Genomic DNA, 27,598 nt, shown 5'->3' on the forward strand with positions numbered 1-27,598 from the left:
ATGATAGATGGATGATGAATGCATAGATGTTGGATGGATGGGGGTTGTGTGGGCGTGTGTGGGCGGGTGGGTGGATCCACAGACCAATGGATAGATGAATAAATATGTACGTTAAACTGAAAATACACAGTTCCCAACTTTGTAGCTGAGGATCCCCATGATTCCCCTTCTCCTATAGCCGCTCTGCTCCTCCTCGGCTGTCTCTGCCAGATGCCTCCAGCCTCAAGAGACTCTTCCTTCCAACCACCCAGCTTTCCCAGCCAAGTGATGCCGAGGGGCTGGGAAAGGTCACAGAGCCCGTTCTTTCCCACAGCCTCAGCGCGGAGGGTGGAAGGATTCTTCCCCCGAGGCTGGAAAGGCACCCGTGGGGGGACATCATTCGATTAGGGTCCACGTTGTAAACCAAGCCGGGGGGGTGACTAAGGAATGTCAGTATCCCTGAAAGCAACCTCACCTCCCCGGGCTCCGGCCCTGTGCCTTCATTGCTATCAGCAGACTCGTCCAAATTCTCGGCTGCTGCTCTGGCCCTCGGGTGGGAAGGTCCCCGCTCATCCCTGAGAACGCCACGAATACGCCACTAAGCAGCCACGCGAATATAATGTTTTTATATTCATTAGCCTTCCTGTCTTGGCCCTACGACTCTCACATCCCACCCCTTCTTGCTGAACACAAATTGGCCAAACCAAGGCTGATTAGGTGTCCAAAGGGAAAAAAAAAATCCTTTTTCTTTTGAGAACCGTCTTTGACTCTTCCATTAACTAGCTAAACTTAGGCTGACCCACTTATTAGGGCTCTGTAAGAAGTCACCCCTTCTTTCCCAAGGCAGAGCGTTCCTAGGGCGTGATATCGAGCTCTGGAATTCCGATAAAAGATTTGTAGCTAACCGTTCTGTGTTCTGGTTCGCCCTCTTTCGCCAAAAGCATACACGGCCCCACGCCAAGCCAGGTGTTTGTCAGCAAGGAGAACTGGGACACAGGGCGTTCTAATATGGGCCCAAGAGCCTGGGGGCTGCAGCTCAGGTCACCTTTGGTGCGTCGGCAAGAGGAATCGAGCCGCACTTAGGCGCTGTTGGAGTGCCTCTAAGAAGCCAGGGCATTTGCTGCTAGATGGGGGAATATTTTGAGTTTTGGTTACCAATATTTCACTTAGCCGGCAAATAGAACTGCAGATCTGATATTCTTAGAAAGAAAGTGGGCCAGAGGCACCTCCCTCCATTGCCCCCTTGATCTTTTAGAGTTCATATTCAATGACTTTGTCCCAGAGAATTATAACAAATGCTGGATACTGGGCCCCAAGTTATTCAAGTACATCCACGCATCACCGAGGGGCTCACATGGCTGCTTAAATAGCCGCGTGTTCCCAAACAGTTGGATGTGTGGCATTATTGTATTCTATTATCATGGGTCGAGTCATGTCATCCTCTGGATTTTTCTAGTCCAGCTTCAAGTTGACACTCACCAGTCCATCCCTGTGACCATTAATTAGGCACATGCAGGCGAGGCATCCCCTGCCGCACGCCCAGCGTATTTATCCGTAGTTGCTATTAAACAAGGGTACGCTGGAGAAAACAATCTGTCTATGTGGCGAAGTCCCTGAGCTGTGGTGGGTCCTGTGATAGAGAGTTCACATATTTTCCTTGGAAACTTCTTCACAAAGAAACTACTACTCCCGACTTCCCCTTGAAAATACAGAAGAAATAAAATTCCCAACAATCTACAGGGATGTTCTGAAATAAAGGCAGAATTTAACCTCTCTGATACACAACGGAGTCATGCTCTTTGTTAAAATCATCCATCCGGAAATATAAAACATGATTTAGACCTTTTCTGAACCTGTTCCTTTACCTGTTAACCTTCGGAAAGTGAATTAAAGCTGGTGGAAGGTGCTGAGTTAACTGCAATTGAATCAAGGACCATGGAGACAGATGTCTGTTCCGGAACCATGCGGTGGGCTGGGCACTTGCCAGGGGAACTAAAAACATATCGCAACGACCTTGCCGTATACCAATGCTCCTCTCAAATTCAGAGCACACCCATCCACAAAATGTTCCTCCAGGAACAATTGTAAAAGTGACAGTAATCGCAGAAGAGTAGCAACGGTGGTGCTAAAAGATACTAACACCATTTTAAATTTTTTTTAAGTTTATTTATTTTGAGAGAAAGAGTGGGGGTGGGGGTGGGGGCGCTCGACCGGGGGAGGGGCAGAGAAAGAGGGAGAGACAGAATCCCAAGCCAGCCCCACACTGTCGGCACGGAGTCCGACGCGGGGCTCGAACCCACGAGCCAGGAGATCATGACCTGAGCTGAAATCAAGAGTTGGATGACTGGCTGAGCCACCCAGGCGCCCCCGTACTTACACCATTTTAAATGCCTATTTTGCTCTGACACTTTACGCGTGGAAACTCAGATGATGGGACCATCATCAACTCCAATTCATTCAGGTTAAAACTCCCATCCAGTTGCCAATATTGGTACAGACTTAAAAATGTTCCCCAGACGTAGGCAACGTGACACAGGGCTTTCACCCAAAGCCTGCCGGTCAGAGTTCCGGGTCATGTGAACGTGCGAAGGCAGCCCGAGAGGTGACTGTATCACGAGGCTTCACGTGTCTTGCTTCCCTACAGGCTCCAGCTCAAACTGCTGTCAGGATTCTTTACAGAGAAAAAAAATTACAAGTGTCGTTTCGCATACATCGTTCACTTTATAAGGAACCCCCAAAGAAACGCTACGCAAGTAAGTCTCATCTTGCACGGCCGGAGTGGGCGAGCGTCCTGGGTTTTTCTGGTGGGTGGTTTGGGCTGGTTTTTTGGCTTTTTCGGAAAACCCGTACCAAAAGTGTGGGTGGTCTGACTGGTAAGTGGGACTGGAAGCCATGAAGACACATGAAATCGCTTGGCCTTGTAAAGCCTTGTTCGTCATACGCTACTGGAAAATGAGGATTGCATTTGCTCTTGGCCTGTCGTCTAATACGCACAACAGAGATCAGCTTTGGTTACATGCACCTGAAAATTGAAGTTACAGAAGGTGAATGTTCAGAAATCAGAGTGCAGTTTAATTCAGAAGGGACACGACGCATTTTCTCTTCTATTTGAGGTGACTTAAGGAAAGATGCGGGGCTGTCTGCTTCGCAATAATTGGGTGGAAGACCCCAGTGGCGATCACACTGGTCGCCAGCGACCTTCAGATTTTATAGTCCCCCCAAGCAGGCGCCCCTCACACTGGCCACGCCATGGCCGGGTGTCAGGAAAACACATGCATGACCGTGAGCAGTCCCATTTCCTCCCTGGGTTTTCGCGGCTGGCGGACGGTTCCATCAGACCTGGTGGCCCCTACGTGGCCGCGTAGCAAGTCAGAGGGAATGAAACCTTCCTGACCAAATTCCCCTTCGTTTTCGGACTCCTGTATGACAGCAGACTTGAAATAACCACGTCAGCAACCCCACACTCACCCTCTGTCATTCTTCGGGAGTGTCAGACGCGGAACGATGAAAAAAGGGCACTTTTTGTAAATGGCAGAAACAAAGGAAACAGCAGCCATGGGGTAGATGTTTTGCATTTTCACATAGTAACGAAAAGAAAGCGTGTTCAGAAAATGGCAAAATTTGTATGTTTTGCCTTCTCCTGCATTTTTTTTTAATCGCAAATCTTCCTCCCACAAGATAGAAAGGTTTTCCCTCACGACGCTGTGTTATTTATAGTGTGACCCCATGCTGCGTCCTCTTTCTGGGCCAGCAGTGACCTACCTAATACATTTCACACCTCGAGCAGTTCATGGTTTAACACCATCTCCTCCTCTACGGAACAGAAGTAGTAATCATGTTAATGAAACACATAATAATAATAATGGCAGGGGAGAAATGCAGTGAAAATGTCTTTTTAATCTTTTTTTTTTTAATGTTTATTTATTTTTGAGAGAGAGAGCGCATGTGAGCAGGGGAGGGACAGAGAGAGAGGGAGACGCAGAATCCCAAGCAGGCTCCAGGCTCCGAGCTGTCAGCACAGAGCCCGACAAGGGGCTCGAACCCACGAACCGTGAGATCATGACCTGAGCCAAAGCCGGATGCTCAACCGACTGAGCCACCCAGGAGCCCCAAAATGTCTTTTTTACTGAACTCGATATAGTATATATAATCACGTCAGTTAGAAATACAAAGTATAATAAACATTATAATAAAAGATACACTAATACACGTTTTGAAAAAACCAGGGAAACTTATAGCTATGTATTGGTCTAACATCTTAATGAATTATATTGCAATGTCTGTTTTCGATACTTAACTTCTTGCATTTTCATGTTCAATGGACATAGAACAAGATCTGTCATGTCTCTTCACCCATAGTTAATCAAAAAAGCACTTCCTAAATTTTAATTTTGAAAAATTGTTTGCACATGAGAGAACAGATCTGTGAATGTTAGGAAGGTCTTACCTACCAGGGTAACATTGTCAGAGATTTATAAAAATCACATCACAATAAATTCCAGAAACTGAATACTGTTGATATCTTTGTTTCAAATGTCTCTGCAGTTGAAGTATTGTCCCTAAGATAGCTGCACCGGAAAATTCACCATAAATTTCTACTAAGGGAAAACATGCAAAGGAATCTCAGAAAACGGCTGAATATTAACGAACATTGAGAATGTTTATTCCATTGTTTTATTATTTTTTAATTAAAAAAATTTTAGTGCTTATTTTTGAGAAACAGAGTGAGTTTTAGGGGTTTTTTAAAAATATTTTTTAATGTGTTTTTTTGAGAGAGAGAGAGAGAGAGAGAGCATGAGCAGGGGGAGGGACAGAGAGAGAGAGGGAGACACAGAATCCAAAGCAGGCTCCAGGCTCTGAGCTGTCAGCACAGAACCCAATGTGGGGCTCGAATCCACGAACTGTAAGATCCTGACCTGAGCCGAAGCTGGACGCTTAACCGTCTGAGTGCCCAGACGCCCCTTTAGAAGTGTCCAGTTCTCGGTGAAATTAACAAAAATATTCAAACAAGTCCTGCCGTTCCTTCTGGCAAGAAAAGGCCAGCATCCTTTGTCCTCTGCCCTGACCTTCTGCCTTGAAGTTTGATTATTTTCTTTCTGTGTGAATTTCCATTTACTTACATATTATTAGCATAGTTAATGGTGTTCTCTACAAGGTCTGTGTGCTGATCTTCAAGGAACAATTTTAAAGCCTGAGTTTTACTATACGATTTTTACGGTTGAATCTGGATGTTTGTAAATATTTTCTATCTGATTTACTTGATTTAAAATCTCACATCCGAAAAAAAAAAGTGGCTCAGGAACAAACATCACGTTACAGCAGAAAACAAAATCTTAGGAGCATCTCCGGTGGCCGCGTTGAGGTTCAGATTGTAAATGCACTTCAAAGGCTGAGGTAGACTTTTCAACATTGGTTTTGGCTCCATGCAGAGCTTTGTGATGAACGTATTCAGCAGGGGGAGACGTTTCTTGGTTATACCCCTAGTTTAGAGCATTTCTCGCCTGTATTATTTATAAGGAAAGGAATAAATTATTGTTTTCCAGATGTTACAGAAGTCACCGCGAAGGAAAACTTCCAGCGGCCGTCCGGAACAACAGAAATGAAGTAACTCAAGTTCTGTTTCCTTGTGTTTATAATGTCTATGCTGCCATTTGAAATTTTGAACTTCTTGTTTACATGCAGCACTATATAATTCTGAGGCTGGTACCCAGGGCAGGCTCTAACAATGCTGAACTCCTACACATTTCCTCCCAAAATAAATGCAGGAACTTTGACTCGTGGCTGGTGGGAATGCAAAATGAGACAGCTGCCTCGGAAGACAGTCTGGAAGTTTCTTAGAATTTTAAGAAAAGAAAATGAAATAAAACCTTAGTCTTTGACCCGGAAATCCCACTCCTATGTGTTTAACCAAGTGAATCGAAATCTTATGTTTACACAGATTTCCCTCAATAGGCGAGTGAATAAACAGCCATATATTCATACAGCAGTATACTACTTAGTGATAAAAAGGAACCAGATATTAATTCACACAACTACATGGATGAATCTTAAAGACAGTTTGCCAAATTAAAGAAGACTTAGCCAAAAAGTTACCTGTTGTATAATTCTAATCATATCACACAGTCTGGAAAAGGCAAAAATTATAGGTATTAAAAAGAGATCAGTGGGGGGTGCCTGCGTGGCTTAGTTATGATCACGGCCATGATCTCACCATTAGTGAGTTCGAGCCCCGCGTCGGATTCTGTGTCTCCCCATGCTCTGCCCCTCCCCTGCTCATGCTCTGTCTCTCTCTGTCTCTCAAAAATGAATAAACGTTAAAAGAAAAATTAAAAAAAAAGAGAGTTCAGCGGTTGTCAAGGCTTTGTTAATAAAAGCAATCAGCACTCTGGCAACAGGGCTTGTAATGTGTGAGAGTTAAGAAATGAAAATCAAGGGCACCTGGGGGGCTCGGGCAGTTCAGCGTCGACTCTTGATTTGGGGTCAAGTTGTGATCTCACGGTTCATGAGATCGAGCCCTGAGTCCCACTCTGTGCTGACAGTGCAGAACCTGCTTGGGATTCTCTCTCCTTCTCTCTCTCTCTCAAAACAAATAAATAAAACTTAAAAAAACATGGGCGACTGGGTGACGCGGTTGGTTAAGCATCTGACTTCGGCTCAGGTCATGATCTCGCGGTCCGTGAGTTCGAGCCCCATATTGGGCTTTGTGCTGACAGCTCGGAGCCTGGAGCCTGCTTCAGGTTCTGTGTCTCCCTCTCTCTATTCCCCTCCCTTGCTCACTCTCTCTCTCTCTCTCTCTCTCTCAACATTAAAAAATATTTTTAAAAAAACCTAAAACTTAAAAAAAAATAAATGAAAATCTAAGGACAACCAATCACAGTCAACTAGGCTATCCCCAAAAATACAACCACTTAAGCTATAGCCAACCAAATAATTTCCTCACTTTGCTTTCCTTTCTTTTCTAGAAAAGTCTTTCTCCTAGATCCTGTCTGTGGAGCACTCCTAACAACTTCTGTTTTGGTGCTGCCCGATTCAAATTGGTTTTTGTTCAAATAAAATCTTGGAATCTTCACTATGCCTCAGTTGATCTTTACCAGTGTATACAATGGAATATTATTCATCCGCGAGGAGGAAGGAAATCCTACCATGTGTGACAACATGGATGAACATAGAGAACATTATGCTGAGATAAGCCTGACAGAGAAACACGAATACTATATAATCTCACTTAAATGTGGAATGTAAAAAAAAAAAAAAAAACCAAAAGGCCAAAGTCCTAGAAATGGAGAGTAGCCTGTGGTTGCCAGGGGCTGGAGGGTAAAGAAATGGGGAGACATTGGTCAAGGAGTCAAGTCTTCAGTTATGAGATGAGTCAGTTCTGGGGAATCTAATGTACTGCGTGGTGACTACAATTAGTAGTACAGTATTGTATACTTGAAATTTGTTGAGAGTAAATCTTAAGTGTTCTCATCTAACATGCACACACACACACACACACACACACACACACAGATGGTAATCATATGAGGTGATGTGTTAACCTGATTGTGGTAATCACTTCACAAAATATATGTATATCAGATCATCAGATTACACAACTTATTCTTTTATTTGAGAGAGAGAGAGAGAGAGAGAGAAAGAGAGAGAGAGAGAAAGAGAGAGAGAGAGAGAGAGAGAGAGAGAAAGAGAAAGAGGGAGAGAGAGAGAGGGAGGGAGAGGATCCTAAACTGAAATCAAGAGCCACACGCTCAACCAACTGAGCCACCCCGGGGCCCCTATATTTTCAATACATACAATTTTATTTGTTAATTATACCTTAATAAAGCTGAGAAAATCTTGAACAATTAACTTTGGCTTTCTGGTTTTCTATTGTATGTATTTTTTCTATTTAATTCCATTCTTCTCTCATCTTGATAGATTCTTTTATATTCTTGGGAGTTTAATTTACTGGTCATTTTCTAACTTACCAGTATATGAGCTTACATCATGGACTTTTAAGCTTTTTTAATTTCATAATGTAACAATTTAGACCCACAGATTTAGACCCAGAGCACTGATTGAGTCATATACTACAAATTTAGGTATGTCCATTTTTTCACCACAATGTTTTCTGATTCCCTTTGTGATTTTTCTTTGACTTGTGGGTCATTTTGTGTATTGCTTATTTTTCAAATATTTGGGGTTTTTTTCTAGTTTCATTTTAGTTCTTGACTTTTGGCTAATTCTTAGAAAACCTGTCATACAGTCTTCGTCTTTTTGAAAGTTGGTCTATTCTGGCAGATATTCAGTATAAACCAGAAAAGAACCCCTGTTTAGAAGGTATTGGTGTTATATAGGTCAACCAGGCCCATTGGTTTTGTTGCTTAAAATCTTCTAAATGTTAACTGTTTTGTCTTTTTGTCTGCTCATTCTCTCCACTACTAAGTGTGGTATTATATTTCTCAACTCAGATTTTGATTATTTTTTTTTTTGAAGTTACTATTCAGTTTTTACTTCCCTTTGCTGCCGATTTTTTTTTTAATTTTATTTATTTTCGAGAGCTAGAACAAGTAGGGGAGGGGCAGAGAGAGAAGGGGACAGGGGATCTGAAGCAGGCTCCGTATGGACAGCAGAGAGCCCAATGTGGGGCTCGAACCCATGAATCGTGAGAACATGACCTGGTCTGAAGGCAGCCGCTTGAGCAAGTGAGCCACTCGGGCGCCCGCCCAACTCAGATTTTAGATTTGGTCTTTCCTCCTTTTAGCTTTTCTGACAAGTGTATATATTTTGGAGGTTTGTTATTAGGTGCGTATGTACTTAGGATTTTCATGTCCTCCTTATTCATTCTAATCACCATGAACATACCTCCACTAGCGTTTCTTGAACTTTTCATGTTGATTTCACTGCATCTGCTTTGTTTGCACAGCATGTCCTTTTCCAAGCTTTCAGACAGTGTCTCTTCTAAACAGCATCTGCATGGGTTTGCTTAATATTCTTTTATTTATTGGGCACCTGGGTGTCTCAGCCAGTTGAGCGTCCAACTGTTGATTTCAGCTCAGGTCATGATCTCATGGTTGCGGGATCGAGCCCCGTGTTGGGCTCTGCACTGAGCCTAGAGCCTGTTTGGTCTCCCGCCACCCCCCACCCCCACCCCGTCCCTTCCTCCCTCCCTCTCTAGATAAATAAACATTTTTTAAAGAGGAAAAAAAATTTTTTTTACTTGTTTAGTACATTTAAAATAATTACTGAATCCTTGGTTGGTCCAGCATGCTCATTAGACATAAAGCGAGGATGTAAGTTTTATGAGGCTTGGCTTTCCAGAAAATGTTACATTCACTGTGTAATTTTGGTCACACAGACATCCCATCATCTAAACAGCCCTCTTGTGTGAGTGATGCCCCCCTTATGTAACACACGCATGTGCTGAATCTCAGCCAGGGCCTACGGTACCGTGGAGGAACAGGGGAGGTGGGCCTAGATGTCTCTGCACCTCCCCCACGTCCTCAAATTCCCTGCACACCTGACGTTAGTAAAGGCAGATACTGGTTAAGATCTCTGACTCTCGCGACCCTTTCTATCACGTCAGCTCTCTATGCGATTTCGCTGTTCCAACCTGGGACCCCTTCAGTTCAGTCTCGACCAGAGGAAGCTCTCAGGAGCGGAGCGAGATCAGGTCACTCCTCCAGCCAAGTGGCTTTCTAGACACTCAGAGGAAACGCCATCATCTCCAACAGCCTCAAGGCATGCACAGTCAGACCTCCCCTTGTCTCTTCTGTTCCTCACATTTGCGACACTGTCCTACATCAGGGCCTTTGTCCTGTCCCCTCGGCCTGAGGAAATCCACAATGGCTGGCTCCCTGTCCCTCTCAAGTCTTTCCCTTCCCAGTGAGGTTCTACTTGCCGGTACACGAGATCTCCTCCAGACCACTCTCTCCGTAGCCTCCACCTCCTTCTCAGACACGTACAACCGGTACGTCTATTCATTCGTTGCTGTCTCTCCTCAACGTAAGAACGCAAGCTTCCTGGGAACAGACGCGTTTCATCTGTTGTGTTCACTGCTGTAGCCACAGTGCTTTGAGCAGTACCTGAAAAAGTATACTTTCAAGTATCTGTGAAGTGGATGAAATTCCCCTCTGGGTACCGTTCTGGCTGCACCCCACGGGTACATCTAGCCCTTCAAAAGAAATCCGCCCCAGATACTCCGTAATCCGTTTTTATTTCCTCCCATGCTATGGATCATTTGCAGGTGTTTAAAATTACGATGTTCTCTGTGGGTTACTTTTTATAGTTCATTTTTAACCCCCTAAGGGTCAGAGAACAATGCCTTATGTTATGCAACCTGTTTTCTCTTCTGGCCTCGTTCATAATCGATTTTAAGTTTCAGGTGTATTTCAAAGCAAGGAGGGTCCCAGTTTGTCGGATGTGGCACATATACCCAGTTTTCTAATTATCAAGCTCAAATTCTCATGTTTTCTCAATCTGATTCAGTTTAGAATCCATCAGGACAGACATACAGATGTGCTACATAGAGCGAAGAACCTCCTGGGCCCAGTCAGCTTTCTAGTGAGAAACCCCCATTGCAGAGAGCTACCCCAAGTTCTGGCTTTCGCTCATCAGTGTCGTTACTGAAAGTAATGGGTCTGAGAGCGGCTCGTCAGAACAACTGAGGTTAGGAAGCATCTCTTACTGGTAACACCAGTGGTGCTCCAGATAGGACGGAATCCAGACAGAGTAATTCAGAGGTAGTCGCCACCCGCAAAGGTCAGACTATCTAGCAAGGCCCTTGGGTAGTGCCTGAGACTTAGCCCTAAAATAGCCCCGTGTCCCCACTGGGTTGGAGGGCAGCCCACGGCGTCAGGAGGAACAAAATCCTGCCCCTGGCACATCAAAACCACCTCGAAACTTTTCCTGGAAGACGCCGTGGACCATCTAGAGAGAGAGACCCGGAACCCCACTAAGCTGACGTAACAGGCTCCAGGAGCTGTCGTGTGTCGGATCGCGAACGCGCTTTTAATAAACACAGTACAGGATCTGAGCTGACGCCTATCTTCACCATCGCTCACTGGCGAGGCTGCGAGGGAGCTGACCGACCGGCTCCAACACCTGACACCCAGCAGCGTCTAACAGGACTAACCTGGAGGCCGTATGCAGACAAGACGGCCCAGGATGGGCTCCAGCGCCACCGGGTGGCCTGTCTGTCACCTTCTCTGTACAGGGCAGTTGCGGGTCACGGTATAGACAATACTGGCAGGGGAACACGAGCTCTCGTAACCTCTCGTTACAGTTGTCAAAAGTAAAGAACGTGGTGCTTTGCCCTTTTCAACGTTCTCATCTTAAGTCCTTTTTGGCTGATACATACAAGCACGTGCTTATCATTAAGTCTGTAACTGGATTTGTTTGATAGGTTCTGTTTTTTTAGATTTGTTTAAATATAAATTTGTTATATATGAATAATATAATTCTATATATAATTCTAAATCTATAAAATAATAGGTTAGATTTGTTATAAAATATACGAAATAAGACTAGAGAATAATGTAACAAACAGGCATAAAGCTTTATCAAATCTTAACATTATTTATTTTTCAAAATGACCAGGAACCTGTGGCAGGTAGATTTGTTTTATAAATGCCAATCTCTTGAATAAAAAACCAGTGAACACCAGAGCCTAGAAAAATTAATACCCTTTTACGTTTTTTTTTTCTGTACTGACAAATTTTACAAGAATTTGTCACTGGGAGCTGTCGTAGGCTCTTGGGCGGCTGGAACAGCACACCAGACGGTGGGTGCCTTAGAAACCATTACTTCTCACGGTTCCGGAGGCTAGACGTCCACGAGGAGGGTGCCGGTGGGGCCCGACTCTGGAGAGAGCCCTCTTCTGGCCGCAGACTATGGGCTTCGTGTCCCCCCGCCAGGCAGGAGCCAGGGGGCTCTGGGGGGCCTCCCGTGTCAGGGTACTGATCCCATTCCTGAGGGCTCCACCCTCGGGACCCAAGTGCCTCCTAGAGGCCCCACCTCCTACTATCATCACAATGGAAGTTAGAACGGGAACACATGAATGGGGGTGGGGGGACATAAATATAAGACCGCAGTAGGAATTCTTAGAACACAAGGACACTAATTTAAGTAGGTATTTTAAGCCTAGGACACAATTTGAGTGATAGCATGGGGTTAAAATAATGTAGAAAAACTAAAAAATATGCCAAAAGCAGAGGAGACGAACCGGGGGGGAGGGGGGGGAGGGGGGATGGAGGTGTAGTTTTACTAAAATATGTACTTGCTCGCATCTGTAAACTATGCAAATTTCCCTAAATTCTGGAACTATGATATTAAGAAGCAATTGTGGTAAGTCATATAAAATAGAATTTTAAAATATAGGTCACATTTTTAAAGTCATTTAAAAAAATCTCTGTAAGCATTACCTTAGTATTTTTTTATCAGAAATATAGTCTTGGCAATAAATAATCATTTGACAAGGTTATACAGATCTTTCTTAACTTACAGTGAGGTTACAGCCCAACAAATCCACTCTAAGTTGAAAACCTCGTTAAGTCGAAAAGCATTTAATCCGCCTAAGCTACCGAACGTCACCGCTCAGCCCGGCCTACCTCACGGACGTGAGCCCTGAAGGTGCAGCTTAGTGCCGACCACCTCGATTTACCGAACGCTGCACCGAAAGAGACAAAACGTTTGCGCGGGTACAGACGGCGGCCGGGCCTGGGGACTCCGCCACGTCCCGCAAACCGGAGAGCGAGACATCACTCGTCCCCGACCCGGGGAAAGAGCAAAACTCGAACTGTCGAGTACACTTTCTACCGGATGCGAACCGCTCTCACCCACTGTAAGGTCAAAACGTCGGACGTCAGGGACTGTCTGTGTCCATAAGTAATCACACACCACACACGGTTCATTTTAATACATGAATATTCTTTACGGTAGAGTTCACGTAAGAATAAATTATTTTCACCTTGTTTATAAAAACTGCCACATAAAGTTCACGAGCTTTAACTATCACCCGCTCGGCTCTAGGGCCCACGCCCTGTCCTGGGAAGCCTCGTCGCGTACAGACAGACGCCCTGTGAGCGGACGGAGGGACCTGTGACGTTCCCCAGGACGCAGTGGCCGGCCCGGGAGGCACCAGTGTAGGGGCTGAAGCGTGGAGTGCTGAGCGGCAGGGGCATTTATGGAAAACCAAGCCGGAAGTCTGCTGTAAGGGGAAGTGATCCACTCCTGCCCTACCTCCTCCAAGAAACCTTTTTTAATTTAGTTTTAAAAATTCAAAGTCTCAGTTTCAGTGAAATTGTCTTTTAGCGCTTTCAGCCAAAAAAGCACAACTCTTTTCTTTTCCTTTGATTTTATGACCAAATATCCTGAAGGTACCGTTTTTCTTCTTTTAAAGTAGCCAATGTTTTCATTGCCTCCAGTTTCTCAACTCCAGTCTCTTTGCTTATTATCTCCACAAGGGTATCATTGACATCTTTGGCCATATTCTTTGCATCTCTAGAAAAAGGAATAATAGCGTCAGTGTTTAGGAAACAAGAATTTTCACCGAAGCCTCCATAATTCACAAATCTAATCCCACGGACTCCACCATCACCCACCCTGGTCCTCCCTCTGTCTCTCTGGGAAGCAACCCAACAGGTGCCCTAGCCTGTCAGCTGTCAGGCCTTCACCAGTGACCCATCCAAACCTCAGAGCTGATCACTGCCAGCTGGAAACCCTCAAAGGCGCCCCTGCTCCAGGAGCAGCCAAGTCCAAGGTCTCAGGACCCCATAAACCTAGCTCTGCTCATGGCCTTCATCCCCCCACTTCATTCTCCGGACACACAGCAGAACTTGCATTCCCAAGGGCAACCAGGTTTCCACCTACAAGCCTTCAAGCCTTCATATGGACACGCACATGCCTGTGCACACGCGCGCACACACACACACACACACACACACACACACACACACACACACACAAATATTAACAGACACATTAACTGTGGGCCTGGCTCTAAGTGCTTTGACATGTTTTAGCCTATTCACTTATAGGACAGGGTGAGGTGACCCTCCTGTGCCCCTGCAGTCCCCTCCAACCACCTGCTGATGTGGCTTTCCCAGCAGGGAGTAAGCTGTTTGGGGGCAGGGAATGTGCTGCACTTATCACTCCACATCTGAACCGTGCCAGACAGGACGCTGGTGGCACCTGGGTGGCTCAGTCAGTTAAGCGTCTGAGTCTTGATTTTGGCTCAGGTCATGATGTTGCAGCTCGCGGGATTGAGCCTCATGTTGGGTTCTGCGCTGACGGCATGGGGGCTACTTGGGATTCTCTTTCTCTCTCCCTCCCTCCCTCTCTGCCCTCCCCCGCTCGCTCACGCACCTGCACACATGCGCTCTTAAAAACAAACAAGTTAAAAAAAAACAAGGTGTCAGGTAGGACTCCAAGATGTTGGGAACAGAACCTGTCCTGCCCTTGCGGTAACACTTCTTGAGAAAGGCGTCTCCAGGGGCCACCTCGACTTGGTCATGCTCCACCCTCCACCACTGCACCGGAGTTTTCATCCCCACAGCCCTTCCCTGTGGCGCTAGTGGCTGCAGCTGCCACGCCTCCTGGTCTCCACTGTCCTCTTGACTGTCAGCAGCACAAGGCTCCCGGCTTGGGACAGTGGTCCCTGGGCTGAGGGACAAGATCACTCCTGCTGAGGGGCTGGTCCGCATGAGGGCCCCACGGGGTCTCGTCCTGAGCCCCGACCACAGACCACCATGATGCACATTATCAACTCCACCGCACAGATGGGAAAGTGAGGCACCAGTAATGAGTAAAGAACTATTCCTGAGTTAACATTTTAAGACTCTGGACATGTAAGATATCCCCCAAGTTCTCAATTATCAGTTATCTGTAGACTTGTGCAACTGACTTTGCCTCTAGTAGTTCGAGCTGCATCTAAAACTCCAGCCTATTCCTCATCATTGACAGCTCTACACTCTCCAAAGTGAAGGTCAAATACTTCTCTAAAAGCTAAATGAAAATGTAAACCAACATCATGTCCAGAATCTCTGCCTTTATCAACCAAAAGCAGAGAGTCAAAAATCCATTAATAGGTCACAAAATCAACTCAGCGGTCAAAACCAATTTTTTTATTTTTTTTTTATTTTATTTTATTTTTTTTTAATTTTTTTTTTCCAACGTTTATTTATTTTTGGGACAGAGAGAGACAGAGCATGAACGGGGGAGGGGCAGAGAGAGAGGGAGACACAGAATCGGAAACAGGCTCCAGGCTCTGAGCCATCAGCCCAGAGCCTGACGCGGGGCTCGAACTCACGGACCGCGAGATCGTGACCTGAGCTGAAGTCGGACGCTTAACCGACTGCGCCACCCAGGCGCCCCAAAACCAATTTTTTTAACAATAAGACAGAATAGACGTTATCACAACAGGTCATGAGAAGTCAACAGAAAAAGCTCTGTTTTATAAAACCTGTTTCAATTATATCTATTCCAGATCACTGTACCAGTATTTCTTCTTCGGTATCACAGTTTAAAAACAAAACAAAACAAACAAACAAAAAAACCTGACTTGGTGATTTACAACATGTTTTAAACACCAGGGATGTGGGGGCACCTGGGCGGCTCAGTCGGTTAAGCATCCAACTTCGGCTCAGGTCATGATCTCATGCCTTCTGGGTTCGAGCCTTGCGTTGGGCTCTGTGCTGACAGCTCAGAGCCTGGAGCCTGCTTCGGATTCTGTGTCTCCCTCTCTCTCTGCCCCTCCCTGGCTCACACCCTGTCTCTCTCTCTCAAAAATAAATAAAAATTTAAAAATAAATAAATAAATGGGGCGCCTGGGTGGCACAGTCAGTTAAGCGTCCGACTTCAGCCAGGTCACGATCTCGCGGTCCGTGAGTTCGAGCCCCACGTCAGGCTCTGGGCTGATGGCTCAGAGCCTGGAGCCTGTTTCCGATTCTGTGTCTCCCTCTCTCTCTGCCCCTCCCCCGTTCATGCTCTGTCTCTCTCTGTCCCAAAAATAAATAAACGTTAAAAAAATAAATAAATAAATAAATAAATAAATAAATAAATAAATAAATAAATAAATAAATAAATAAATAAATAAATAAATGCCAGGGATGTGTTAGAATTAAAAACAACTACTTCTCACTTCAAAAGTCCTTTCTATTTAGCAGTTGTTTTTTTTTTTTAATTTTTTTTTTCCAACGTTTATTTTTGGGAGAGAGACAGAGCATGAACGGGGGAGGGGCAGAGAGAGAGGGAGACACAGAATCGGAAACAGGCTCCAGGCTCTGAGCCATCAGCCCAGAGCCCGATGCGGGGCTCGAACTCACGGACCGCGAGATCGTGACCTGGCTGAAGTCAGACGCTTAACCGACTGCGCCACCCAGGCGCCCCAGCAGTTTTTTTTTAATTCCACTGACAAGTTGGTAAGTTCCCCAAATTTTTATTTTTTATGGCAATTTTGGGATTTCTATAATAGATCTTGCTTCAAAAAGTAAATTAAACTTAACAAAGAAAATTCCTGGCTTAGGTCAACTTTGACATAAATTATGCCTTGAAAAAAAAGGATCTTTAGATTCACATTCTCAGAGTAAAAAACCAGAGTTTTCCTTAGTTAGGTCAGCTGCACATGTCACATATTCTTGGATACAACAAAATCAGTCCTGAGACTGCAAGTTCAATGATTAACGTCTTAATACCAAAAAGAACTTCTAGAGGCTAAAACATGTATTCAATACGGCACACGGCATTCTGAAAAGCAAGGATTAATTTTCACTTCTATTTTTCGGATAATGACAACACCTTGGCTGCTAAATGTATGTTAAAATCATTTTAGAACTTGTATTCCTATTCCTGTACTTAGGAATCAAATCAGTCATCCCTACCCACCTAGGTTAACAGTCCCTGGTTCACTTAATAAGTATCATCAACTGTCTTCGCCGACCCGGCCCCTGAGCCTGACGGCCACTCACCCACACACGTAAATGTAGCCGCTCTCCTTTAGAAGGACCCTGGCCACCTGCTTGCTGTGAAGCCACATGTTGTCTTGCACATACTTCACTGGGGCTTCCTCCTCCCCGACAGGAGCATCTCTCGAGAAGGAAACCTTCAAGTGAGTTAGGATCCCGCGCTTATAGAAGTGCCGGAGCTCTTCTCTGAAATACGGTATATGAGTTACTTGAAAGTTCATCCTTTCAAGCTGAGAAAGCCTGGAATCAGAATACTAGAATTGTGTCGTACCTGAATAAATAATCCCTTTCCTTATGTCGGCAGCCAAAAAACAACCACATTGCTCCGAAGTGTCCCTCTGGATGTTGTTCTTGGAGTTTCTCTCTACGTGAGGAAGAAAGTGGAGATGTTGGACGTAAAGAATATGTAAAACTGGGGTGCCTGGGCAGCTCAGCCGATTAAGCGTCCGACTTCGGCTCAAGTCATGATCTCACGGTTCATGGATTCGAGCCCCGCATCGGGCTCTGTGCTGACAGCTCAGAGCCCGGAGCCTGCTTTGGATTCTGTGTCTCCCTCTCTCTCTGCCCCTCCCCCATTCACATTTTGTCTCTCAAAAATAAATAAGCATTAATATATATATATATATATATATATATATATATATATATATGTATGTAAAACCAAGCTATTAGGTCAGGAAATACCCCCAAGAAACCGAGGCAGGGTTTGCAGTCACTGAGTGACCACTGTGCCATGTTCCCAGGGATCCCCGGTCCCTCCAGCAGCCGCTACAACAGGCATTACCTGTGGGCTGCAGGCACCTACGAGCATTTCGTGGGGATCTAGGAGGATGACCCAGAACATCACAGTGTGAAACCTACACTGACTTCTACATTCAATATTGATAGCGACTCTGTGAATAAAATTAACTCTCAATTAATGGAATGGAAACGTGGCCCCGGGCTTTAAGCAGGAGAACGATCTGCTGAGAACTGTTTCAGAAATGACACAGCGATGAGACGAGCCGGCCACGTCTGCCCTTCCTCTCTGCTCCCTTGAGGAAAAAACGAAAACAAAGTAAAAACAACAAAAAGACTCTGTCCACAGGATATTACACCGCTATGTGGAGACCAGCACACAAAAAGAATCGTTCATGATTTCACAGACAGGGAGAGAAGGACAACTTGTTTTACATCAAATAGTTCTATACGGATACGAAGACACGTCTATTCAGGTCAATCTGCTGAAAATTACTGACGTTTGGGTTTAACTTTGAACCTCTGGTGTAAGCGAATCTCCGTCAGTAGCAGGATTATCTAGTTAAGGGACACATGGGACAGTGTGCACATCATCACAACAGAAAGTGCTGCCTGAAATCTGTCCCCAACTACACGTTATAAACTATGTGCAGCTGGGGGAAAAAAAAGAAAGATAAAGTGCTGCCGTAAAAAGAGAGCTTCTAACACAAAACGAAACCTCTGGGAGACAGCAGATTTACTTTTCCCACGGTGACAAATTACGCTATGCGATCACACATTTGATAATAATTTTTTAAAATAAAAATTTTACAACCCAAGTCCAATATCCAAAAAAGTCACTGCGGAAACAAAAAAGGTGCTCTGTTGTATTTCTAGCCAGTATCACAAGGGATACAGTTTCTCACTAGTCAAAGAAAGCACACACCTGTGTTGCAGGAAACCAATGAAGGGCGCTATGCCAGTTCCTGGACCCACCATTATGACGGGGGCAGCGGGGTCACTCGGTAAGTGGAAAAAACCGGTCGTTCGAGGAGAGATGGAGATCTGGAATATTAAACCAATGCTCGTGAGTCCTAAAGAAAACCTAGACAAAGGCACGTAAGCAAGATGATCTTTGCCAGAGAAATTAAACAGCAGTATCAGATCTGACTGAAACCGTGAACATTTCCACCGCCAAAGAGAAAAACACAAGCCTGTCTTGCAAAGTTTTACTTTCCGTTGAAATCAAAGGTGCTTTAAAAATGACAGGTATATTTTGAAGGTAGAACACTGAACAGATACAATCACATTCTTGTCCTGGGCCCGTGGATAAGATCTGCTTTCTAGTAGGCAACCCATTATATGTATCATGGAGAAATGCACGAAATCCCGAAGACAGGATTCTCTGTGTTCGCACACGGAGGGGCAACGAAGATTAACAAGATGGAGTGAAAGTTTCCAGTGCAAATTAGGCAACTGAAGGAAAAAGCAGAGGGTGGCTCCAAAGATGCTAGAGAATTGTGCTGTATTTGTTAATCTGGGGTCAACGTTACGTGTCTGCAAAAGGGGAAGAATAAATAAGCCGAATACACAGATAAATACAACCTTTTTGCTAAAATTTCCAAAGATTGTTCTTCTAACCTGTGTTACAGAAATACTTACAAGGAATCAACTTCTAAATATATTTCAGTTCCAGTCTCACTTTGCTCTGCGCAGAAGTTATACCGGGTAATGGGAAACTGCTCTACACACCCATGTGTAATTATAGACGTTTTCTCCTTCGGTGGAAGGAAAATCATACGAGGTTCATCAATGGGATGAACACTGTACTTTTTAAACAAAGAACCAGCAGAGCTGTGAGTGAATGCGTGCTCTCATTCTAGTCATTAACGTTACCTTGGCCTTGACTCATTCACGTATGAGTCTCCCTGCCAGTACTCAAGAGGACAAGCACTACGGATACAGAAACGAACAAAAGAAGATCCCTGTCTCCGAGGACTTACGTTTTCGGAACAAGAGACGATAATCAGACATTTGTCCGTAAAATGACTGGTAATAAGACCCGTGAGGCAAAACAAGACAGGATACACCGGGTATGACGGGAGTGTGTTGGTGACAGGGACCGCGAGGCAACCAGCATCGGTCCACTCTCGCTGCAGCAGACCCCACACGGCTCACAACGCCTCCACACGTCTTCCTGGCTCTCCTGTAAGGCTACGGGTTGGCTATAGCTCTCTGCACCACAGACCAACTTCACCCACTTCCAAGCCCCAGCAGCGTCCCTGACCCGCGGCGTCCCGTCCTCCTATCACAGCCGCACCGGCAGGGAGCTCCCGCCGGGCCAGGCACGCATCCTGTCCGCTCGCGCCTCATGGCGTGATCTGGCCACACACCGTCGGGAGGGGCGGTCCACGCCTCCCAGGGACAGGGGGCGTCTGTCACAGTTGTCCCATCTACCCGCGCGGGGAGGGTGTGGAGTGGGTCACGTGACCCTTAACAGTCCCTACACTTCCTAATAAAACGTGTGCTAAGCAGCACAGTTGAAATCGTATCCTTTTCCCGGTACTTCTAATGCCTCAACACTGAGGGGCCTACAATAAAAGATCTGTTAAAGCGGAGAAAGGAGCGAGAAAAGGGTGGAAGGGAGGAAAGAATGTGTAAAAGGCACCCGTGCTGAGTGGCTGTGATATGTGTGGCGCACACATGTTCAACTTTCTGGAGATCATCTCTTTTCATAGGATCGTACGACATAGTACGGTCCTGTCGGTATTGTAGTATTTCTTTTCAAAACCGGGGTGCCTGGGTGGCCTAGTCGGTTGAGGATCCGACTTTGGCTCAGGTCATGATCTCTCGGCTCATGAGTTGGAGCCCCGCGTCCGGCTCTGTGCTGACAGCTCAGAACCTGGAGCCTGCTTCCGATTCTGTGTCTCCCTCTCTCTCTCTGCTCACACCCTGTCTCTCTCCTTCAAAAATAAACATTAAAAAAAAATTTTTAATTAAAAAAAACAAAAAGAAGAACAGTGTGTTAGGTTAATATTTTGTTGACGCGTGAACCCAGGAGTACAGGGCGCAGGGGAGGAGACGGGGTCTCTCTCTCAGACGCCTCCGTCCAGGCAGCAGGCTGGCAAAATACCGCAGTAAAGGGCAACTTCAAGCAGCAGTTTCCCACAAGCCCTCTCAAGTATACACCGAGCCTTACTACCCCCTCAGGGCACGAACTCTTCCACTGCAATAACTTACAACCACCACATCCGTCCTAAGATAAGGCTACAAATGACAGGTACGTTTTTTTTCAATACCACAGAGAAAGACGACTTCGTGATAAAGCCTGAAATGTCTTGTTTAATTTCAACCATCCTCGTGGGCGAGCAGGGACTTTAAACTGTTCCTTTCGCCGCAGTCTTGAGTGAGATTCTGCCCATGCTGTATCAAAACACGAAGGATGGGCACTAAGTCCAGATGTAAAAGTGTCCACAGTTCACAAAATCGAGTCACATTTTTCTCCCGTGTGTTTAAAAAGCCATTTTGCCACATTATGCCTTCACATTAACAGCACTAATTCGAATTCTATACCACATCTGTGACAAAAAGGGAAGAAATAGGGTGAAACCCTAGTACCCTAGGGGTGCCTGGGTGACTCAGTCAGGTGGGCGTCTGACTCCAGCTCAGGTCACGATCTCACAATTCATGGGTTCGAGCCCCACGTCGGGTCCTGTGCAGAAAACGTGGAGCCTGGAGCCTGCTCTGGATTCTGTCTCCCTCTTTCTCTGTCTCCCCCCTCTTTGTGCTCTCTCTCTCAAAAGTAAATAAACATTAAAAAAAATTAAAAAAACAACAAAAAAACCCAACCTCTAGTACCCCAAAACTAAAGGCTATAAAATTAATCTCTGGGTGTCGACTGACTCCAAGTTAAGGACTTATCTGGGACCCAGGCTCTGGCCTGCACACCTCAACACCAGCCTTCAGTCCTGGACTCTCTTCCTGTGCCAACTGGCAGGAAAGGCCTTCTTTTCTACGAACAGGACAAGGAAGGAGAAAAGACTGTATTTTACAAAATTCATACTTTAAATATTTGAGAGAGACATGGAACGCAGGTAATGTTTTCCTGACTTCCCAGGAAAGAGATTCTAAAATTCAAGTATGGCAAAAATTTTCCCTTGAATAAACTGCACAGTAATGGACGATGCCAGGGAAGACCACGTTGTTTTTTCAAATCAGGCAAACAGCATTTTAAGAACGCCCACACTGCACACTCCCGGTACCTCAGGAGCAGGGGCTGGCCCGCCTTCTGCAGGGGACACCTGCGTGTCTGGACGAAGGATGGACGCGACCACCGTGGCCAGCCAGCCTGTGCACACGCCCCTCCGCAGGACCTCCATCGTGGTGGGAGACAAAAACTCCACGATGTTGAAAACGAAATGAAGCTTCCCCGGGTGAGACAGATTTGAGCTGCAGAGACACACAGGTTACTTTTGAACTTTGTATCAGGACTGATCATCCAGGCTACACTCAGCCTTTCTTACTGGACACAGGGAGGTTTCTTTCTGGGCTCTAAGCTGCCTTCTAACTCCTCAGGGAAAAGTGATCTGTTGCTCCTTAAAAGCTCCCCTCCTCCTGCCCCCCATCTTGTGAGATTCCAATTCCCTGTTTGCTTCGAGAGTCCGTAAGATCTCTGCAACCTTTCGTCTCTTCACTGGCGGCCTCTGCTACCCAGCGAAGGTGGCCTGGCCCAGCACTCCAGGCAGCAGGTGAGGCCCGGGTGACTGTGGCCTCATGTGGGGGAATGTGGTTGTGCTCCTGCAGGACCAGAGTCCCAAGACGGGTCTCCTTCATTCCCTATCGTGTCCCCGCTATTGTCTTCCAAAAATGAGGTTAAACTTCCACCAGGTGAATTTGGAACTAGTAAGGATTTAGAAGTCGGAGATTCACAATATTTTGGGAGAGACATGCTATGTGTTAGTAAATATCAGTACCTTGCACACGAATATGGTCTGGGCTGGAGCTTAGGAAGATGCTCTAGAAAAAAAAAAATGAAAACAAGCAATGAATTCACTGCTACTGAAAAAAAAAATTATATGTAAGGGTTTGTCAAAATTCAAGTCTGAGTTTGATGCCTATTTTTTATTTCGAATACCCAAAATAACATGTTTGCATTTAAATCATAACTTTTTTTTATTTTTTATTTTTTTATTTTTCAATATATGAAATTTACTGTCAAATTGGTTTCCATACAACACCCAGTGCTCATCCCAAAAGGTGCCCTCCTCAATACCCATCACCCACCCTCCCCTCCCTCCCACCCCCCATCAGCCCTCAGTTTGTTCTCAGTTTTTAAGAGTCTCTTATGCTTTGGCTCTCTCCCACTCTAAATCATATTTTAGAGCATGTGTAAATTCACTATGACTAAGCAAATTATGACTGAATACTTTTTCCAATTCCTCACATTAAAAACCAGACACGTGGCATTCCTTTAACTGGAAATCAGTGTGTCTTTCTAAGGCTAGCTTCTTAACCCAAAGGATAATAAAAGCATCCATGAAGGGGCTTCAGAATCAAGAAACTCATTAAATTCGCTATGTGTGTGCAGTTTTCTGAGAAGTGTCCAGAGTTTTCATATTTCAAATAAGATCATGACCCCCAAAAGATTAAGGGTGTTAAGGATTATGGGAAATACTTAGGCTTGAAATATTTTTCCTTCTTATATTTATATAGTAAGAAGAAAATGGGAATGTAGTGGTAAAACCTTTAAGTTATCCAGAACCCAGTGGTTTCCAAATACATTGGTGCTCTTTTAAAAGTCGGTCAAAGAGTCAGGGGCAGCTGGGTGGCTCAGTCGATTAAGCAACCAACTCTTGATTTGGGCTCAGGTCATGGCTCATGGTTTGTGAGTCTGAGGCCCGAGCTGGGCCCTGCACTGGCAGCACAGAGCCTGCTTGGGATTCTCTCTCTCTCCCTCTCTCTGTCATTCTTTCTCTCCCCCACACCCACACAACCCCTTCCCTACTCTCCCTTTCTCTCAAAGTAAATAAACTTAAAAAAAAGTCAAAGATTCACTACTTGAGGGTGGGAGGGAGGGGAGGGTGGGTGATGGGTATTGAGGAGGGCACCTTTTGGGATGAGCACTGGGTGTTGTATGGAAACCAATTTGACAATAAATTTCATAAAAAAAAAAAAAAAAAAAGATTCACTACTTGAATACCTAACTGTCCACTAACAAACTCTGAAACTTTTTGTGTTCAACGTTATACGTTTAGGAGTTCTCCAGTAAAAACTGGGAAAGACCTGTTCTAAAATTTAACAAATAACAGAATAAGGCTTAAAAAGGGCTCAACATAATATAAGCTTTAGATACATTCAATTTCTTTAAAGAAGCTGGAAAATAATTTTTTAATGTTTATTCATTTTTAAGAGAGAGAGAGACAGAGCCTGAACGGGGGAGGGGCAGAAAGAGAGGGAGACACAGAATCCGAAGCAGGCTCCAGGCTCTGAGCTGTTAGCACAGAGCCCGATGCAGGGCTCGAACTCAACAACTGTGAGATCATGACCCGAGCCGAAGTCGGACACTCAACCGACTGAGCCACCCAGGCGCCCCAATAATCTAATTTTGTTTTTATTTTTATTTTTTTATTTTTTTTTTCAATGTTTATTTATTTTTGGGACAGAGAGAGACAGAGCATGAACGGGGGAGGGGCAGAGAGAGAGGGAGACACAGAATCGGAAACAGGCTCCAGGCTCTGAGCCATCAGCCCAGAGCCCGACGCGGGGCTCGAACTCACGGACCGCGAGATCGTGACCTGGCTGAAGTCGGACGCTTAACCGACTGCGCCACCCAGGCGCCCCCCCAATAATCTAATTTTTTAAGCCTCAATGCCTTTACTCATTTTTTACATAACTGTGTAATAAATGCTATACAAAATTAAAAGACAGCAAATCGGTGAAAAGAACAGAAACCTATTCTCATATGCTGGGGAGCTTTACAAGAGTTCTTACAGTTTGTCTACACATGTTCTGGTTATTCTCCCAACCCCCGTTCTCCCTCCAAAGACTCCACTGGGAAGGGGAGGAGCGTCCCTTTGAATACGGGGAAGTGGGAGGAGCTGCCTCCCTCAGAAACTTCACCGTTTTGAGGACAAGGAAAAGAAGTACTAAGAAAAAGGGAAAAAGGCGCCCGGGGGGGCTCAGTCAGTTGAATGTCCCACTCTTGATTTCCGTTCAGGTCATGATCTCACGTAAAACTGCGCCCCACATCGGGCTCCATGCTGGGTGTGGAGTCTGTTTGGGATTCTCTCTCTCTCTCTCTCTCTCTCTCTCTCTCTCTCTCTCCCTCCCTCCCTCCCTCCCTCCCTCCCTCCCTCCCTCTCTCTCTATCTCTGCCCTTGCCCTGCTCGCCACTCATGCACATGTATTCTCTCTCCCTCAAAACCCTCAAAATAAATAAACTTAAAAAAAGAAGAAGGGAAATAAAGCAGGATCTGACTTAAAGAGGAGCACACAGCTAATTCTGCGGGACAACGGGGCACCTTGTGGCCTAACAGTGAGAAGCAGGATATACGTTTTCCTGGAACCAAAGATAATGCAATTCTGAAGTTTTACTAGTTATCACCAGAGGAAAACAGCTAGGAGAGGACAAAACTACAAGCACAGGAAAGGACTACGCGTCTAAGACTCCTGCACGCTTCTCCGTCACCATCCCTGCTAAACGTCTGTGGTCCCCACGGAGGCTGCAGAAAGTCCCTCCCTGACACACAGTTCCTCAGGGAGGTCTTCCCTCTTCTGTTGGAACAAACACCCCAAGAGACAGTGTGGATGAAAATCAAGGTAATCCTACATTTGGACATTTTGTGGCTAGTTCACCCAAGCCTCAAGCCCGGAGGCTCCCTGCACGAGGCGGCACGTGCCGGTACGACACGGGGGGCCCCTGCCGCCCTGGGAGCACCCTGAACTGGACGTGCCCAGCGGCGACACCTCTGTGTTCTGCACAGAGAGCACCCACCTCCTTAACCTCTGTCACGTACACCTGATGCCTATCAGCTTTGAAAAACCTGGTTTCCTTCGGGAAACTCCTTTTTCGGTAAAATCTGACCAAAAAACCTTTCCAAACCATAGCTGAATGAATAGAAAAGACGCTGAAGGCCAATCCAAAGAAGGAGAATGACCACTGGCTGCAAGGAAGCTCAGATGATTGTGATGATGGCAGAAGGACGAAGTAAGGAAATAAACACTGTGGCAGCGGGGTTCTTCCCACTTCCAGGAAGACCCCGACACAGAGGCTCCCTCCCAGAGACGTGCTCCCACCTGCCACCTGCCAGACAGACGGGAGGGCCCCTGGGGCACAGGGCCAGGAGCACTCACGGGAGGGCCCCTGGGGCACAGGGCAGGGAAGCACTCACAGCAGCGCCCCTGGGGTACAGGGCCAGGAGCACTCACAGGAGGGCCCTTGGCGCAGGGGTGGGGAGCACTCACGGGAGGGCCCTTGGGGCGCAGGGCAGGGGAGCACTCATGGGAGGGCCCCTAGGGCACAGGGCCGGGAGCACTCACAGGAGGGCCCCTAGGGCACAGGGCAGGGAAGCACTCACAGGAGGGCCCCTAGGGCACAGGGCCGGGAGCACTCACGGGAGGGCCCCTGGGGCACAGGGCAGGGGAGCACTCATGGGATCGCCCCTGGGGTACAGGGCCAGGAGCACTCACGGGAGGGCCCTTGGTGCAGGGGTGGGGAGCACTGATGGGAGGGCCCCTGGGGCACAGGGCCGGGGAGCACTCACGGGAGGGACCCTGGGGTACAGGGCCAGGAGCACTCACGGGAGGGCCCCTGGGGCGCAGGGCTGGGAGCACTCACAGGAGGGCCCCTGGGGCGCAGGGCCGGGAGCACTCATGGGAGGGCCCTTGGCGCAGGGGTGGGGAGCACCCATGGGAGGGCCCCTGGGGTACAGGGCCGGGGAGCACTCACGGGAGGGCCCCTGGGGCGCAGGGCTGGGAGCACTCATGGGAGCGCCCCTGGGGTACAGGGCCAGGAGCACTCACAGGAGGGCCCTTGGCGCAGGGGTAGGGAGCACTCACGGGAGGGCCCCTGGGGCGCAGGGCCAGGAGCACTCATGGGAGGGACCTTGGGGCGCAGGGCCAGGAACACTCACAGGAGGGCCCTTGGCGCAGGGGTGGGGAGCACTCACGGGAGGGCCCCTGGGGCACAGGGCAGGGAGCACTCACGGGAGGGCCCCTGGGGCACAGGGCCGGGAGCACTCATGGGAGGGCCCTTGGCACAGGGGTGGGGAGCACTCACGGGAGGGCCCCTGGGGTGCAGGGCCGGGAGCACTCACGGGAGGGCCCCTGGGGCACAGGGCCGGGAAGCACTCACGGGAGGGCCCTTGGCTCAGGGGCGGGGAGCACTCACGGGAGGGCCCCTGGGGCACAGGGCCGGGGAGCACTCACGGGAGGGCCCCTGGGGCACAGGGCCGGGAGCACTCATGGGAGGGCCCCTGGGGCACAGGGCAGGGAGCACGGATGGGAGGGCCCCTGGGGCACAGGGCCGGGGAGCACTCACGGGAGGGCCCCTGGGGTGCAGGGCCAGGAGCACTCACCGAGCAGGAGCGCCAGCGGAGGCTGGCAGGATGGGAAAGCCAGCAGGAGGTCCAGCAGCCCAGTGTGGGCGTCCCGCACGAAGCGGCCGTAGTCGGCGGCGCCCTGCCTGCTGCACAGCTCGTGCAGCCTGCGCCTGTCTGGGCCGGCCGCGTGTTCCGCCAGGGCTCTCAGCATCGCCTGCGGCCAGAAGAGGAAGCAGGCTGAAAGTACCACGTGGGGCCAGGCTGCGCGAATCTTCGGTCAGTACGTACCCGGGGACGCGCCCGGTCACGCATCTAGGTGTGCGATCAGGAGAGAGAACTTGGCTGGCACCTATGTGCTTTCATTCAGCCTGCTCAAGAAAGTGCCCTCCCACGTTCTACTTTCGGTCACCTTTCCTGTTTCCCAAA

The 27,598-nt window shown here is 47.1% G+C and overlaps 1 protein-coding gene across 5 annotated transcripts in view; it reads right to left on the minus strand.

The window, feature by feature from the left end:
* Window positions 1-12,861: 12,861 nt before the first annotated feature.
* MTRR (5-methyltetrahydrofolate-homocysteine methyltransferase reductase) overlaps window positions 12,862-27,598 on the minus strand; it is a 55,525-nt gene continuing 40,788 nt past the window's right edge. For 3 of the 5 annotated variants that reach the window (XM_045038941.1, XM_019812938.3, XM_045038947.1), the window contains exons 9-15: window positions 27,209-27,386; window positions 22,607-22,649; window positions 21,878-22,082; window positions 18,580-18,698; window positions 17,188-17,280; window positions 16,920-17,102; window positions 12,862-13,455 (exon numbers count right to left, since the gene is read on the minus strand). In XM_045038941.1, coding sequence (XP_044894876.1) covers window positions 13,311-13,455; window positions 16,920-17,102; window positions 17,188-17,280; window positions 18,580-18,698; window positions 21,878-22,082; window positions 22,607-22,649; window positions 27,209-27,386 — 966 coding nt within the window. In that variant the 3' untranslated portion in view covers window positions 12,862-13,310. The remainder of the gene's footprint in view (window positions 13,456-16,919; window positions 17,103-17,187; window positions 17,281-18,579; window positions 18,699-21,877; window positions 22,083-22,606; window positions 22,650-27,208; window positions 27,387-27,598) is intronic. The other 2 variants (XM_006928111.5, XM_019812943.3) reach the window with 2 other exon arrangements.

Source organism: Felis catus, chromosome A1 (genome assembly GCF_018350175.1).
Source record: "Felis catus isolate Fca126 chromosome A1, F.catus_Fca126_mat1.0, whole genome shotgun sequence".
NCBI lineage: Eukaryota > Metazoa > Chordata > Mammalia > Carnivora > Felidae > Felis > Felis catus.